This window comes from Rhinatrema bivittatum, chromosome 8 (genome assembly GCF_901001135.1).
Source record: "Rhinatrema bivittatum chromosome 8, aRhiBiv1.1, whole genome shotgun sequence".
NCBI lineage: Eukaryota > Metazoa > Chordata > Amphibia > Gymnophiona > Rhinatrematidae > Rhinatrema > Rhinatrema bivittatum.
In genome coordinates this window covers 268,220,000-268,238,222 of record NC_042622.1, presented here as the reverse complement: position 1 = coordinate 268,238,222, position 18,223 = coordinate 268,220,000, and the positions used below count along the sequence as shown (strand labels likewise).

The 18,223-nt window shown below is 49.3% G+C and overlaps 1 protein-coding gene across 3 annotated transcripts in view; it reads left to right on the top strand.

Moving 5' to 3' along the window:
* The window catches only part of CERS4 (ceramide synthase 4), a 183,451-nt gene that overhangs the window by 109,267 nt on the left and 55,961 nt on the right, over positions 1 to 18,223 (top strand). For all 3 annotated transcript variants that reach the window (XM_029610800.1, XM_029610801.1, XM_029610799.1), the window contains exons 3-5: positions 1,876 to 1,993; positions 4,589 to 4,707; positions 18,151 to 18,208. In XM_029610800.1, the coding sequence (XP_029466660.1) occupies positions 1,876 to 1,993; positions 4,589 to 4,707; positions 18,151 to 18,208 (295 nt within the window). The remainder of the gene's footprint in view (positions 1 to 1,875; positions 1,994 to 4,588; positions 4,708 to 18,150; positions 18,209 to 18,223) is intronic.

Sequence of the window (18,223 nt, the reverse complement as noted above, 5' to 3'; positions counted from 1 at the left end):
ATAAACGTTCCTGCTAACTCTGACATAATCGATTATATTCAGTGGTGCAACCTCGCTGCTGATGATCTGTCCAGAATTAGCCGGATAAGTTCATCTGCTATCTTTGTTAGCCAGCTGGCGTCTGAAAATAGACCCCAAAAGATATGTGGCAAATCCCAACTGTGCCCTCGAACTGCCTCTCTGCAGTCTGCGCAAAAGAATGCACAAAAGCCATGGCTATTGTAGTACAGCCATTTACATTTGAGGCACATAAAGCCGGTTTTCAAAATTCAGCCCATAAGGGGGAACGTTTGCCTCCTCAGTTTGGAACATGGGCGGAGTGAGTCAGAAAGTTGGATTAAACATAAGAACTTGTAGGATGATAGAGAGCAAAAGAGGAAGACAGAGCGAGAGCCTACAAGTTTCTGGAATGTATGCTTAGCTGTATGAACAGGAATAATTGGGCAGACTGAATTGGCCAGTTGGTGTTTTTCTGCCATCAGCTGCTATGTCATTATGGAACGTTGACCCATTGCTCCTGGGGGAATTCTGCAGAAAAAAACTGAAAATTCTGCGCCCAAAAATGGAAAATTCTGCAAAATTCTGAACACTTTATATTGGTCAAAATTTTCCAATCTATTAGTACTGCCCTCACACAGGCTCCCTCTCTCTCTTGTGCACCCACACCCTCACACAGGCTCCCTCTGTCCCTCTCTCACACACAGGCTCCCTTTGTCTCTCTCTCTCTCACACATGCACACCCACCCTCAAACAGGCTTTCTCTCTCATGCATAAATCCTCACACAGGCAATCTATCTCTCTCACACAGGCTCCCTTTCTCTCTCATGCATACACCCTTGCATAGGCTATCCATCTCTCTCTCATCCCTGCACATTGGCTCCCTCTCTCTCACCCCACTATACACGGGCTCCATTTCTCTCTCTCTCACACACACACACACACAGCCCTTCACACGGGCTCCTTCTCTCACAAATAAGCACCCTCATTCCTTCACATACACACACTCTTTTTCACGCCAGCTCCCAATCTCTCACACATATTCCTTCACACGCTCCTCCCAAAGACTCCCTCTCTCTGGCACACCCACACACAAACACACACACCCTCACTCATGCTTTCTCTCTCTCTCTTACACACACACACACACACATACACACACACACCCTCACTCATGCTTTCTCTCTCTCTCTTACACACACACACACACAAACACACCCTCACTCATGCTTTCTCTCTCTCTTACACACACACACACACACACACACCCTCACTCATGCTTTCTCTCTCTCTCTTACACACACACACACAGACACACAGCCTCACAGCCTCTCACATAAACAACCACTACACACAGACTCACTCTCACTGGGTCCTGCACTACTCGCGGCATGCCGGGACTTGCACCTCTATCTTCACCGCGACGAGGCATGCTGAGGCCTCTTCCTCTACACCGGGGCCGCCTTCTTCACCGCAGCGTGGCACACCGGGACCTTCTTATTCTTCACCGCAATGAGGCACACCGGGGCCTCTTCCATCTTCGCCTCAAACGGGATGGGGGTCTGCTCGCGGCACGCCAGGGCTTTCTCCAAATTCTGCACAGAAAGCAGAATTTCTGTGCAGAAAGTGGAAATTCTGCTCAGGGGGGTGTGGAATTCTGCACAATTTCTGCTCTCCGCAATAGTGCAGAATGCCCCCCGCCCCCCCCCAGTGAGTGACCCATGACTGGTGTTTTGTAGTCACGTCTTGAAGGTACTGGTTGCCTTCTCTGTGAGCCAAAGATTTCTGCTGTAAGGCTCCCCGGCTCGTGACATTTGCCGTATGCTTGCACGTCTCCTCCTGCCGCTGACCGCATGTCATCCATCTCTTCCTGCCTAGGTATGTGGCTGTACCGCTGAGCAGGCAGCTGGGTGTGAAGGAGAAATCACCACTGAAACCCACCCCAAACTGCATCCTGGAAATCTTCTACATCACACAGAACAAGAGTCCTACAGAGGTGAGCCCCTCCTATACTTTGCTCTATGGGGAGACTCCCTGAATGTAAATATCCGTGCTCAGTCTGAATGCCAAAATATATGAACTGTTGCTGTTTGTGTATAACAGTGTACACAGTGCTGTACAAGATTACTCGTGTGATTGCAAGTTCCCTTCCCCTAAAAGCTTACAGCCTGGCTTTGTGCCTAAGGGAAGGGGGCAGCAGTGAACGGCTGAAAGAGACAATCTCACCAGCCCGCCCTGCTCATAACTTTGGATGCGAAGATCTTCCCCAGCACCAGAGCTTCTAACATCTCACGGGGCAGAAGGGGGTTCTACTGCCTCGTGTACACTGTGTCTATTGCTGGCAGGTTGTCAGAGAAGCGCTCACAAAGTATTCAGTCTGCGCGCCCCCTCCTGTTCATCAATCCTGGTAGTCCTTAAGGAAAGCAGTCTGAGGGTGTAGGACATAAGAACATTTGAACCAATGCCTCAAGAATCGATCCCCCCCCCCCCCTACCATAAACCGTTAATACTCTACGGGGACCTGAGAAGTAAATAGCAAGTACTGGTGTAATGAAAAATAACCATGGTTAGAACTGGTTATTGTTGACATCGTACTACAGTGTCGTTCATATTTCATTGTTTTATTTTGTGATAAAGCTCTTTAATGTGTCTATATTGGTCTTTCTTCTGGTGACTATAGCTCCCCCGATGACAATAAAGCTTTATAATTTTGTTCCATCTAATAGCATCGAACTTATCTCACCAGTCGTGCTCGGCAAGAGTCCCCCCCCCACCAGCTAATTTCTCCAATAATAAAACCTGCCCGCCCGACACTGTCAGCGTTTCGTCGCATTGGCGCCTGCTTCAGGGACCAGAGAGTTTAACGCAAATTCATTTCCTTCCTTAAACCGCTGTTTTCCTCAGGACAGTGTCGGAGGGGGGGGGGGGAAGTTTTATTATTGGAGAAATTAGCTGGTGTGGGGGGACTCTTGCCGAGCGTGACTGGTGAGATAAGTTCAATGCTATTAGATGGAACGAAATTATAAAGCTTTATTGTCATCGGGGGAGCTATAGTCACCAGAAGAAAGACCAATATAGACATATTAAAGAGCTTTATCACAAAATAAAACAATGAAATATGAATTATTATTTTTTAGATGACACGTGACACACAATATAAATGATTTCTATGGTTATTTTTCAAAACATGAGTACTTGCTATTTATGTTTTAGGTCCCCGTATAGTGTTAACGGCACGAGAACATAAGAAATTGCCATGCTGGGTCAGACCCAGCATCCTGTTTCCAACAGTGGCCAATCCAGGCTACAAGTACCTGGCAAGTACCCAAAAACTAGGTCCTATACCATGTTACTGATGCCAGTAATAGCAGTGGCTATTCCCTAAGTATAATTGATTAATAGCCATTAATGGACTTCTCCTCCAAGAACTTATCCAAACCTTTTTTGAACCCAGCTACACTAACTGCACTAACCACATCCTCTGGCAACAAATTCCAGAGATTTATTGTGCGTTGAGTGAAAAAGAATTTTCTCCGATTAGTCTTAAATGTGCTACTTGCTAACTTCATGGAGTGCCCCCTAGTCCTTCTATTATTCGAAAGTGTAAATAACCGAGTCACATCTACTCGTTCAAGACCTCTCATGATCTTAAAGACCTCTATCATATCCCCCCTCAGCCGTCTCTTCTCCAAGCTGAAAAGCCCTAACCTCTAACCTTCCCATCAAATACTTGCTCTTTCTCTTTCCCACCCCTGACCTCTCCTTGTCCTCTCGGCTGCTTCCCCCACCACCACCACGCGTGCAGGACCAGATTTATATATCGGATGCTCATAGGCAGCAGGGGATTTGTGGGTGTGGAGGGGTAGTCTGACTCCCAACTCAAAGTCATCAGTAAGGGACCCTGGAGTCCCAGTGGGGCCGATGCAATTATGTGCGCTGAAAGCGGGCACTGACTTTTCAGCACCCACTTTTTTAATGCACACATGGCGCCCGCAAGGACTGTAGCGCCTCCTAACGCGACCCATCGCGGCTGCCGGTTTTGAAGACCAACGCCGATAAACTCGGCCTCTGTTTTCATAACCTGCCTGTCTGCCGAGTTTATTGGCGGCCATTTTCATTACTGGCAGAAGGCCGAGTATGAAAACTGAGGCAGAGTTTACCGGCGTCGGTCTTCATAACTCGGTGGTCTGCCGAGTTATTTTATTTTATTTTTATTTTACTTTAAAAAAGAAGTATAGAAAAGCAGTTTTTTCTGCCTTTCTGAACTTCTTTTCAATGCACTCAGCTATTAACGCCTGCTCCAGACGTCTGAGACGCACATTTATCTTTTTGCATTCGGAGTGAATGAGTAATAGCCTCATTCACTTGCATTTGCTTGTGATGAGCGCTATTTCATTCAATCTGCGTCAGACGCGCGTTAAAAAGGCCCTAATCCCCCTATTGCATTAGGGGGTGGATTAGCTCCTATTTATCCCGCGTCCGATTGTGGGTTAAACTCAGTATTGCATCGGCCCCAGAGCAAGTACACAGAGACTTGCAGCCACTCCTGTCGTACAGCAGGTTTATTCCCCACTTGTGGCTCGTATTTCAGAGTCAGGTCTGCAGCTTGTCCCAGCAGTGCGGCCTCCACACCCGACACGTGGAGCGGTGGTTCCGACGGCGGAGGAACCAGGATCGGCCCAGCATGACCAAGAAGTTCTGTGAGGCCAGGTGAGTGGGGAAGGGCTGGGGGTGGCTGAAGAAACCACGTCACTAAGAAATGAGCTGAGCCAGTCCTGGGTTTACCTCAGGGCTTCTGTGGGCTTGTAATTCCAGTTTCCCTAGGAAAGACAGGAACTACAAGGCCATAGGTGTATTGGGATAAAACCAGGACTGGCTCAGCCTGTCTCTGATGACCGGGAGTCTGCCGGCAGCCCTGCTCAGCGACGATATTTTGTCTGTTTGGCCTAGGGTGAGCCTCTACCTACATTAGTCGAGGAAGCCAGTCTCTGGAGGCAGACAGGAGACCAGTCCTTTGTTTTTTTGTAATGTAATATTCATTAAGCAGGTTAACAGAATGATATAACAGGGTGATCCGAGAACAATCCAATAATATACATGAGCGAGCAAATTAAATAACATTTGCAAACAAGTTCCTGCGTATTCCAGTTCCCCACCTCCCTTTCTCTCTCAACCCACCCTGTAGCTTCCATCATGAAAGGCTTATTATCAAACGTACCCATAAGTTCATAGGAGCTTACGGACTATAGGATATTAACTCACTAATAAAACATATTAACCAAATTGTACCGCACCTTATAAAATACTGTAAACACCCACCTTACACCCCACTTTCTATATATATTACTCCCCCCCCCCCACTATCTAGACTAGTCCCCTCCACCCTAATCTCCCAAACACTCCTCGTCTGTATCGAACACGTCATCAGGTTGCAAAGAATGTGTGTGTATATACCCTATCATGATTTTATTACCTCTGAACTTGTCCCCCCGGACATCACTCCATGAAATGTATAATGCCCAAGTTTTTTTCAAACTTCAGAACGAGGCGGTGTAGATATGCAGTAACGGGAGAGGATTTTAAAAGGGCCCATAAACGCGCTTATCTCGCCGCGCGAAAAGATACGTGCTATTTTATAACGTATGCAGCCTTTACACGCACAGAGGGCCAGATTTTTAAAGGAGCGCGCGCGGGTTACATTTGTGCGCGCTACCCGGCGCGCACAAATGCCCACCCGATTTTATAACATGCGCGCATGCCGAGCCCAAGGAGAGCCCTGATGGCTTTCCCCATTCCCTCCAAGGCCGCTCCGAAATCGGTGCGGCCTTGGAGGGAACTTTTTTTTCGATTTCCCCCCCCCCCCCTACCCACCCCGCGGCCCTACCTAAACCCCCACCTTATTTGACGGAGTTACGCTCGCTGTGCTGGAGGACTCGGGCCCGCCCCCAGACCGTTGCCATGCCCACGGCCCCGGCCCCGTCCCCGCCCATTTTTGAAAGCCCCGGGACATACACGCATCCCAGGGCTTGTACGCACCGCCGAACCTATGCAAAATAGGCTCGGCGCGCGCAGGGGTAGGTTTTCGGGGTTTACGCTTGTATATTATGCGCGTAACCCTTTGAAAATCTACCCCATAGAGAGAGAGAGAGAGCAGCTCTTTATAAGGCTCAGTCTGGTGTTCTATATATGGACCATTGTAGGGGGCAATTTGATTGGGGGTGAGTTTTCGAGAGGTGGGTTGGGGGGTGTATTTTTATAGATACTTTCAGTGGTATTCATTGTAAAATTTACCATTATTAAAGAATTTTAGATCTTATAAGCGATGAAAATTCTAACAAGAAGAGTTATTTGTACACTGCAGTCTCTGCTAGCTGCACTGTACAAATCAACTCCTTTTCATCACTTATAAAGTCTAAAATTCTTTAATTGATGTCAATTTTACAATGAATACCTCTGAATGTGTCTATAATACCAACCCCCTAACCCCAACTTACCTCCCAAAAACTCACCCCCAAACAAACTGCCCTTACAGTGGTCCATATATAGAGTATCAGACTGAGCCTTATAAAGAGCTGCTCTCTCGCATTCAGTTCTAGATGGGGTCATGGACAAATCCTGGGAGTCCCCATTTGCAGGTCAGTCAGTCTTCCGCAAGACTGATTTAAAGTTTCAGATGCGTAAATCAACCCCACTATGGCATGGTACAGCTGCTGCATGTGTCAGTAGCCATGGAATCGGCGATGAACAAGACTAAGAAATCCCGCATTCACTCCAATACACCGCCAAGAAAAGACAAGAACCTGGATGAATTTGACCGCATAGTTTTTCAGGGCTCCATGCTGAATGCTAGGATTCAACAGCATCAGTTTCATATCACACAATACTTATATGAGTGCGTTCAGGACCTGAAGCCATTCATACCAAACAGTGCGGGAGATCATTCAACACCTCAACCCTTAATAGATCTGGAAGAGGGTTTATGGCACTTGTTGAGAACCATCTATGAAGCTTTCGATATGTCCGCACGTACGTCTGCAACTTCAATAGCTGCTCTCAGAATAGCCTAGCTCCGTGCAGGTGCCATCAGGTAAGACGTCCATGGGAAACTTGCGGACTTGCCCTGCAAGGGGGATAACGTATTTGGGAATAAGCTTAGGGAAACTGTCTTACAAATAAAAGAGCAGTTCTCTCCCTTACCTTGCCTGCTGATCAACAAGGCTCTGCAAAGATATACTGTCCTGAATATAAAAAAAACTTACTGCCATAGCAGTACCAGACCTTCCAGATGCCTAGGCAGCAGGGGCAACAAAGCCAGCTCAGACTATGTCCATGGAACCAACGGCCTCAAAAACAGCAGCAGACCTCTGTTCAGAAGCCACAGCAACGTTTTTGAGCAAAGCTTTTGAACAAAGCTACCATTGAAGGAGTTACGATGCTGCTCGTGGGCCTAGCTGTGAGCAGCCTCTCACCTCTCCACCGCCAGGTCCCCAGCTGCTCTGACCCTGCCTCTGCGGCCAGGAGCCCGCCAACGTTATCTCCCTGCCACGCAGCGGCAGGGAGCCTCTGCCGTATCCTCACGCGGCTTGGAGGCTGCCGCCTGTCTTTCGCGGCGGTCAGAGCTGCCGCTGTTGTCCTGCCCTGCGGCCCAGAGGCCACCAACACCAGCCTCCTTCGACATGCATGGTGCCGCCCCAGCCTCCTTTCCATGGCATCCGCTGCCAGCGCTGGGCCCTGGTTTTGCGGCCTAGTGCTACTCCTGCTCCTCTTCGCAGCAGGGACACCGCTGTCCTCGGTCCTGCCTACTTCCTAGGCACGTGGCTGCACCTCTCCAGCTGATTTAAGGGGCCAGCTGTGGGAGTAGCCCCACAGCCCTTCCTGATGATGTCATCCAGGGTATTCCTCTTCAGCCCTATAAAAAAGGCCCTTTGTCAGTTCTTCGATGCCTTTGCAAGGAACCACTCCTCTCCTGGACTTATCATCATTTCCAGCTTCTCCTAGGCTCTCCATTCTTCATGGGAATTCCCTCGTCTTCTTCTGTGTTCCTGGTCTCTCATCGGATACCGTGTCCCTGTTGTCTTCTTAGATGTTCCTGATGTCTTCGTCTTCAGTGGTTTCTGATGTCTTCATCATTAGATGCCCTGATGTCCTCGTTTCTAGATGTCCTAGATGATCCTGCCTTCAGATGTCCTAGATGATCCTGCCTTCAGATGTCCTAGTCTTCAAATGTCCTTGTCTTCAGTTGATCCTGTTGTCTTTGTCTACAGATGTTCTGCCTTCAGGTGTTCACTTCTTCCGGCTCCTCCTTGGAAGCCTTGTCTTCGGATGTCCTTGGTTCCAGCTTCGCCCTAGCCTTCCACGATGGATCGAGCTTGTAGTGGATCTGCCATGTCACTGGTTGCGCCAGGTCACTGAAGTCTCTACTCCAGCCGGAACTTGCTTTGAGAGTTGCCCAGAGTCCACCTCATCCTGAGTTTTAACCCTGCTGTCCTCTGTTCACTCATCAAGTGTATTGCCTAGTGTCTAGCCTGGCCTTGTCTCCAAGTACCTTCGTCTTGACCATGACTTCAAGTGTCTTCATCTTTTTCCAGTACCATCGCCTGTCCTCGACCTCTGTCTGTCCTGTCGCATCTGCTATTCCAGGCGGCAGGTCTGAAAGAGCTATCGAGTGGCCGGAGGGCTACCCAGAGACCAGCATTGCATTGTTGGATCTCTCTCGATGCACTCAGGTTCGGCAGAGGTCAGGGCTCCTGGTCTTCAGCCTGTCCGTCTTGCTTGCCTCGGCACTTCCTTGGAGCTCCTCTGCAGTCCCGCCATGGTCCAAGGGCACATTACCTCTCCAGAATGGGGTCTGCTCCCTAGCGCTCCCATAATAGAGCAGAGAGGCAGAATTTCCCATTTCTACCACTCCTGGGAATCCATCACATCAGATCGTTGAGTCTTGAGCATAATTCACAATGGGTACCAGCTAAACTTCATGCAATTCCAATCAATACCTTACACTGTTTTTGGGACCAAACACAAGCTACGCTCCTGCAACAAGAGGTTCTTTTTCTGCTCCATCAAGGGGCGATATATAACTGCCTTGACATCAGAGCAATAGGGATTTCTATTCTCAATATTTCCTCATCCCCAAAAGCTGGAGGCCTTCACCGGATCCTGAACCTTCGTTCCCTTAACAAATTTATCCACAGGGAGAAATTCAAGATGACATCTCTCAAGTCCATTCTGCCATTCCTCCAGTCCAACTGGATCTCAAGAATGCATATTCCCACATCCCAATGCACCAATCCTCCTTGCGTTACCTTTGCTTCCAGGTCAACAACCAACACTACCTTTGGCCCCTCCTCTGCCCCGAGAGTCTTCACAAAGTGCCTGACCCATCTGAGAAGGAAGGGAATAAGACTATTTCCCTACCTGGACGATTGGCTGATTATGTCACTGCAGTCTGCAACTCTTCAAACACGCCTAACCGAAATAATTCTCTGCCTAGAAAATCTAGATTTCATCATAAATTATGAAAAGTCCAACTTCCAGTGAATGCAGATATTATAATTCATAGGAGCAAAAAGGACTTCCAGACTGAGAGAGCCAGAGTCCTTCATTTCATATCTCTACAACTACTACAGCAGTCTCACTCCTCTGCATGAGCAATTCTAATCTTATTGGGACACATGGCAGCAGCGATTTACTTCGTCACCTCATACTCATCACATGTGACATCTGCAGTGGGGTCTCAAATCCCAATGGTCTAAGTACAGCCAACCAATCTCCAAAAGGGTAGTGTTAACTCATGCAATGAAAATAGAAATAGCCTTATGGCAAAAGACATGTCTTAACTGTAGAAGCGCCATTTCATTCCCCCAATGCATCAGCTAATTCTAACAACAGATGCATCAACAAAAGTTTGGGGAGCCGATTTGTGTGGTCTAAGGACACAGGGGTTATGGTCTCCCACAGAGGTCAACTTTCAAATAAACCTTCTGGAGTTGAGAGTGATGAAAAATGCATTTTGTACATTTACACCTCAGTTTCAGGGAAAGTGTATAATGATACATACGGACAACCAGGTGGCAACGTTCTACATAACCAAAGAAGGCAGGTCCGGTTCCAGAGTTTTGTGCGGGAAAGCAGTACAGATTCTGGAATAGGCAGAAGTACAAGCAATCTATCTACCAGGGGTTGCAAACATGGAGGCCGACAGGCTCAGCAGGATCTTTCATCCCCATGAGTTGTCCATTCAGAGTGTGGTGGATGATCGCTTCGCTACATGGGGCATGCCATGTATGGATCTGTTTGCAACAGATAGCCATGGTATACTTAGCTTGTTCAACTTTCCATTGCGCCAGTGATCTCCTTAGAGAGCAGTGCAGACCTACTGACACAGGAAGCGGGTACTCTGCTACACCCGATGCATACATCCTTTCAACTGACATTGTGGAGATTGAAAGCAGGATACTAGATCACCTCCAGTTGCCAGGACATTCTTGTATTGGCTAAAAAACCATCAACCAGAAAGAATTATGCTTGTAAGTGGCACAGATACCTTCATTGGTATCACATAAATGGCACTGATCCATTCTCCTGTGCCCCTGAACTGCTGTTTCGGTATTTACATACGTTGTTAGCAGAAGGACTAGCCACCTCCTCTCTTAGAGACCAATTAAATGCAATAGCAGTGTATCACGTCCCGAAGGATGGGCTCTCCATTTCTACCCATCCACTAGTATTGTTGCACCAGTCGGTTGCAGACGGCTGCGACCTTTGCTGCTCACCTCATTTTGCCCTGTAGCTCCAATTCTGGCTAAGATGGCCACCTCTGCCTCTGAACGCCGACCTCCCTGGCATTCCCGGGATGGCGTGGGCAATCCCGGTCGCCATCTTGAATCTGGTGTAACCTAGGGCACGCGCGCGCGCCTGCCACTGTCTTATCCACGTCATGGCGGGAACCTTGGGGGCGTCCCCTCCGCATGACGTCACTGCTTACGTGTACTTAAACCTACCGGACCTTCCTACCTACGAGTTAGCAAGGATTCCATCTTGCTCAATTCCTTTTCTCAGAGACGCTTCGCCTCGCTGTTTCTATGTTCCAGACTGAGTGACTCAGGTACCCACTCCTCGGGGGCCTTGTTGCACTCAGGGCTATCCGCTCCTCGGAGAGCCTTCTCTACGAGGCTCACCTCCACCAGCTTAGTGAGTACCTCTCGCTACTTCTAGGGATGATCCTTCAGTATTCCTGCTCCGGGTGTCCGCTGCTGCTACAACGATATCTCTTCTGCAACACCACGGAGTGAGTACTAGACCTGATCTACAACTCTGCTTCTCTCTGCTGTGCAGATCCTCTGGTTACCCCACTCTGCGGACCACTACCGGATCCATGCTGTCTTGTGCCCGCTGCCAACATCTATCTCCGGCCTACCCCGCTCTGCGGACCACTATCTGAGAATCCATCTCAGGTCTTCCTACTCAAGGACTGAGTTTACAAACCCGCTCTTCTGGTTTCTCTTGCTGTATAATAAATATATCTCTGACTCCTGTGTCCATCACTGCTGAGAACCCTGCCTGTCGTGGAGAGTCCCCACGGGGCTCCTCCCTTTGGGTGGAGGCAGCTCTCTCCACAACCCAAGGGCCCACAAACCAAGTTCAACAAATATCTAGATTCATGAAGGGATTTATTCATATTCGACCTCCAGTCTCTAAATCTGTGGTTCCTTGGGATTTGAATGTTATCCTGGAGAAGCTCATGCTTCCACCTTTCGAAACCATGGAGTCGGTCCCTATGAAGCATTTAACTTGGAAAGTAGTGTTTCTAGTCACAGTCACTTTGGTGAGATGGGTGAGTGAGCTTCAAGCGTTAGTTCACTATTCCCCGTACTTACAGTTTTACCGTGACAGAGTTACTTTGCAGACGCATCCATCCTTCTTACCAAAAGATGTATCTTCTTGCCATCTGAATCAGACAATCACCCTGAATACATTCTTTCCAAAGCCACGTAACAATGACAGAGAAAGATTGCTACATACCTTGAACTGCAAAAGAGCATTAGCTTACTACAAAAAGAGAACTCAAAACAACCAAACGTGCATCCCAGTTGTTTGTATCGTTTAACCCAAATGTGTCAGGTGGTCTGGTAGCAAAAAGGACCTTAGCAAATTGGATAATTCAGTGCATTCAGTTCTGCTATGCATCCCATTCCTCTAAGCTAATGGGCTCTGTTAAAGCACGTCAAGTTAGAGCCACTGCAGCTTAAAGAACATAAGGCTTGCCATACTGGGCCAGATCATTTGTAAGGCGGCGACATAGTCATCTGTACATACTTTCACATCTCATTACTATCTCAACCAGCAGTCTGCGTCAGACGGCTCGGTGGGCTCATCAGTGTTGCATCATACCACAGGAGGTCAAGGCTGTCCATGAAAAGGGCGGGTTGCGCACAGTATAAGTTTGAACTGACATTCTCTAAGGATCACATCATCCTCAACGATCAGTAGACTGTGTATATATTTAATGTAACTCTAAGTTGGGCGCTCCCAGAGAGCATGGCTAATTCAGCCTGCAAATCGATGGGAAAAAAGCAAGTTTGCTTACCGTAAACTGTGTTTTCTGTAGATAGCAGGATAAATTAGCCATGCGATCCTGCCTTCCTTCCTGGACAGCCTCCCTTTGCATTGCTGCACTATCGTAGTATTGTCATAAACTGAGAAGGAGAGGTGATCGCATGGGAAATGACCGCTCTGTATTCTAAAGGAAAGCTCCACCCAGAGGACATCACCAAGAGAGCATGGCTAGTTCATCCTGCTATCTACGGAAAACACTATTTACAGTAAGCAAACTTGCTTGTCTATCTATGACTTCTTTGATAGCACTACATGGGTAACTGCAACAGCCATCGTAGCTAGAAGACTGGCATGGCTAAGAGCATTATGTTATGCTCGCCACCCGCAGCAGCCCCGCAGTGCGGCCCTCTCACCTCTCTACAAAGTCTTCAGGCTCCAGCTGCTTGTCGCTGGCAGCGGTGGGACGCCAGTCTCGACCTCGGACTTCCACCAGCACCTCCGGCCCTGCTCCGCTTCTTGGGACCTCCAGCCAGGATGCCTCCATTCATCGGGCCTCTCCGTGGGGTTTGCAGAGAGATGCCGTCCCTAGGCGTGGCGCACACCAGTGAAACCTTTGAAGGGCCCGTGGCGAGAACTTGGCCACGGACCTGGATGTTTCCCCCAACATATAAAATCTCAGGCATCGCTCCTCAGTGTTGCCTTTGCAACAGATCGCCTTGGTCTCCTGTTCTGGTTTCCGAGTTGTAGTTGCTTTGCGCTTGTCTTGTTCCTGTGATTCCTGGTTCCTGTTCCTTGTGTTTGTCTCATCTGTCTACTGGATCGACTACCTGGTTCTGACCTCTGCTACGCCTGACTTCGCCTGCCTTCTCCAAGCCTGACCTCTGCTACGCCTGACTTCGCCTGCCTTCTCCAAGCCTGACCTCTGTTACGCCTGACCTTGCCTGCCCGAAGAGCCAACTCACATCATCGACCCAGCTTGTATTTCCTTGTCTGCCACCCATCCAGTTCCTACCGGAAAAACCGTGATGCCCGACGACTCCGGCAGTTTGGACCTCCTGCGACTCAGCTTCACCAAAGAGACCATACCGGATGACTGCACATCAAAGCTGACTCTGTAAAGTACCATTGCGTCTCCTCACTATTGGCAGGACTACAAACACTGCTCGTTAATACGAGAGCGGCATCAGGTCTTGGTTCCATCCCCGAGGTCTCAGTTTTTGCACGGGTGGGTTCTCCAGGAGGCCTAGGCATGGACCGCTCCACCAGGCTAAGTGAAGTCTCAGCAGCCAAAAGACGGGAAGCCCCAGGATCCTGCCAAATTGGCATCCAGCATCAGTTACATAAGAACATAAGAAATTGCCATGCTGGGTCAGACCAAGGGTCCATCAAGCCCAGCATCCTCTTTCCAACAGAGTCCAAACCAGGCCACAAGAACCTGGCAAGTACCCAAACACTAAGAAGATCCCATGCTACTGATGCAATTAATAGCAGTGGCTATTCCCTAAGTCAACTTGATTAATAGCAGTTAATGGACTTCTCCTCCAAGAACTTATCCAAAACGTTTTTGAACCCAGCTACACTAACTGCACTAACCACATCCTCTGGCAACAATATCTCACGAAAACGCCGGCATGGTGGTTTGCCGGGAGGCTCCTGCGGTGGGTAAGTGCTTACCACACCTTTCCTTTTCCCATATCGGCAATTTGAAAGAAAAAAAAATGCAAAGAGAAAAATTAAGAGAAAGGAGCAGGAGCCACTGTTCGTATGTGTACTCAGGGCGCCATCTTGATACCTGCCCCCTCCCCCGGAAAACCCTATTTCTAATGGCAGTCACACTAACCAGAAGAGTAAGTGAACTACAGTCATTGGTAGCCTATACCCAGATATTCAGAAACAGAGTACTACTCAGAACTCATCCTAAGTTTTTTCCGAAAGTAGTGTCTCAATTCCACTTGAATCAGGAAATACTACTAACGTTCTTTTCAAAACCACATACATCATCAGCTGAATAGGCATTACATACCCTAGACTACAGGAGAGCCTTTTTGTTTTACTTGGACTGCACACAAACACTTAGGAAATCAACTCAACTTTTCATATCCTTCGACACTGCTAAAAAAAAAGGCATAGCTGTCAAAAACAAAACAGTATTAAGATGGTTGCCTTAATGCATTTCTCATTGTTATTCCACTATTGGTTTGGACATTCCACAATTGATTAAAGCACATCAGGTATGAGTAATGTCCACCGCGATGGCACATATCAACCAGGCAACAATCCAGGATATCTGTGAAGCTGTCACATGGTCAACAATACTCAATTTTACAAAGCTTTTCTCCTAGGACAAGCAGGATGGTAATCCTCACACATGGGTGACATCATCAGATGGAGCCCGGCATGGAAAACTACTATCAAAGTTTCTAGTTTCTTTTTCACATCTTTTTTCCTGCGCTGGGTCTCTCTTCGGTTCCCTCGGGTTTTTCTCAGTCCTTCTTCCATATCCACCGGTCGTCGTACCCTCGTGGTCTCTGCGTGCCTCATGGCTGGCTCAGGCTTCCGCTGAAGCCCCCAGTAGCCCGGACTATGTCCCTAACAGCTCCACATGAAGTGTGCATCCTCTGCCTGGGGGCATCACATGATGTCCGCAGCTGTGAATTGGGTGCTCAGATGACCCCAAAGGGCCGGTGGGCCAGACTGGATAAAATGGAGAAAGTCTTCGGCTCGGGCAAGTCCGATCCCTCTACACCAGCATCAGTGCCCTCTACGCCCAGGGACAGAGGGAAATCGAGGGGAACCGATTACCCTCAGTCGCCCGGTCACCACCCCTCCCCTGAAGCTTTCAGGGCAGGGGGGCTCTGGGGATCGGTGTCCTCAAAGTCCCGGACAACTGGGTCATCGTCATTATTCTCGGCATCGGGGGAGGACCAGGTCAAGCACTGTGGAAGATCCTGCAGACATTGGCACCGGTCTGTGTCTGAGCACGGATCCAGGCCGGTGAGGACCATGGTGCTTGTCGCCCTGCCGCATAAGCGGCCTAGACAAGAGGAGGCCCCATCTTCCCTTGGAGGGTTGGGTCCCAAGGAGGAGTTGGGCCCAACCCTCCCATCTCAGCCTCCACTATCGTCAGAAACCTTCGAAGCAGAGTTGGAGCATTGGGGCACCTGGCAGTGGAACGCACTATGCGCAAGCGGGAGCCAGTGGCTGCACCACTGATACTAGTGCATTCCCTGATTCCGGTGCCTTCGCCAACACCTTTGAGGCTGCGCCGATGCCGACTGCAGCGACTGGGGTGGAATTGTTGCTGGACCGCCTCGACGCCCTCCTTGATGTCTTTCCGATCCAGTAGATGTTGGTGCCTTGCGATCCCTCTGTGCCCCGTAGGGCTCAAAAGCGCAAGGCGTCCGAGTTGGTCCTTATTGGGGACTCCTCGGGCGATGAAGGGCCATCGATGCCATCCGAACCTCTGAGCCCCTTGGTTCCCCCAAGTCTTCTGGCTCCTGCACTTAAGGCCATACTCGGGGCTCCAAACCCCTCCTCTCCAGATGGTCTCAAAGAGCCCAAAGGCCCATATGACCCCTGGGGCCAGGATACCTCTGACTCCTCATCGGTGGACGCCGATGACCTTCTGTTGGATCCTTCTCCTTTGGAGGAAAGGTGGCATTCCCCTCCGGAGGACTTGACCTTTGCTGGATTTGTCCGTGCAATGGCCGAAGCTATCCACTTCCAGCTTATGAAGGAAGAGGATGCCTGCCATAAAATGCTCGAGATCCTTCAGTTTGTCGATGCCCCAAAGGAGGTCATGGCTGTGCCGGTGCATGAGATCTTTCGGGACCTGCTTCTCCGGCTCTCACTCTCATTTTCTCTCTCTCACATGCAGGCTCTTGCTCTCACATCCTATTCCTCACATGCAAGCTCCCATTCCCATTCCCACACCCACACACACACACGTGCTCTCATTCCTGCACAGGCTCCCATTCCCATTCCCACACACACATATACACACAGGCTCTCACTCTCACATGCTGTATCACACACCGGCCTCCATTCCCCTTCAGAAACACACAGGCTTTCACTTTTACATGCTCTCTCACACGTAGACACAAAGGCTCTCACTTGCAGGCTCCCACTCCCACTTGTGGACACACAAAGGGTCTCTCACATGCTGTCTCTTACACGCAGGCTTCCATCCCCCCCCCCCCCCAGACACACACATTCTCTTTCACACAGCTTCATATTGCCACACAAACACACAGGCTCTCACATGCTGTCTCGCACATGCAGGCTCCCACTCCCATACATTCGTACACATATATAGGCTCTCATTCTCACACACAGGCTCCCATTCCCAAATACTCATACACTCTCTCACACCTACACACAGGATCTCACTCCCAAATGCTCGCTCGCGCTCTCTCTCTCTCACACACACCCACAGACACTCAGGCAAGCTCCCATTCACACACACCACCAGGTAGGATACCATTCACACTGCACACACAACCACACCCAGGCAGGCTACCATTCACTTAGATACACAAAAAGAAAACAGGCCGTCTTCCCATCGGGTCCGGAAGGCCACAGGCAGACCAATCCTGCCTGCAGCCGAGAAGAGGAAGAAATCCGTGCTCCCGCTGCTCCTAGTGTGCCTGCCCCGCGCTATTCTCGTGAGCACATACTGGCCGCACGTGGATTGAAGACCAGCACACAGAGAAGCGGGAGAACAGGGCTTTCCTCTTCTTGGCTGCTGGCAGCCTCCTGGGCCTCTTCTTTCTTCAGCTGCCGAACCTCTTTCTCTTTTCGGCTGCCAGCGAAACGGGGTCTGCCGGCAGCCTTCTGGCCCTGCTCGTCTTCTTGGCCACTGGTGAGATGGGCTCCGCCGGTGACCATGCAGACCTCTTCCTCTCGCAGTTGGTGGCGCACGGCACACCCTGTTTTAAAGTCGGTGGTGCCTGTGCACTGTGGACGCTACATCCATGCTCCTTAAGTAGGTTTGCTACTCTGTTGTGGAAGAGGCTGCACTCCTGTCACCTCTCAGTGTCTGGACCATATTTCTGCTGGAAAAAGTTATCTGTGGGAAATAAAGTGCCATCGTTGAACTGCAGAATCACCCATAAGAAATCAGCTGCAGCGTAGGGCACCATTCAGAAAGCAGCCACGGTACAGGCCACCAGTCAGAAAGAAGCCGCAGCACTGCTATTCCCTTAGCATCCCTTGCAGTGGATAACATTGCATCCTGTCTGCCCAACTCAGTTAAATGTATGGGACCAACAGACAGGAAGTTACATTAGCAGCTGCCCAGAAATGCCCAACAGACAGGAAGTGACAGAGTAATGACACAGGAAGTCATGTGCAGGAAGATGTCATCTGCCGAAAACCTCACTGAAACAAACAGGATGGAAACTAGCAAGGCTTAACTCCCTGACTTACTCCTTTCCCTTCTATTACCGCACAAGCGGTGCATGCAGATTTCTGGAGGGGGCTTACAAAAGGCTCTTCCTTTGCCTTAAACGTTAACATTGAGTGTAGGTGTGTGCAAGCTAGGGAGAGCAGAACTTTTTTTTTTTTCACACGTCTTCTTCCTGTGCTTTTCTCTTGCAGTTGGAGATTTGTGTTTTACTTCCATGCCTTCTTCGGGGGATTGATCGTCTTGCACGATGTGAGTAAATACCCA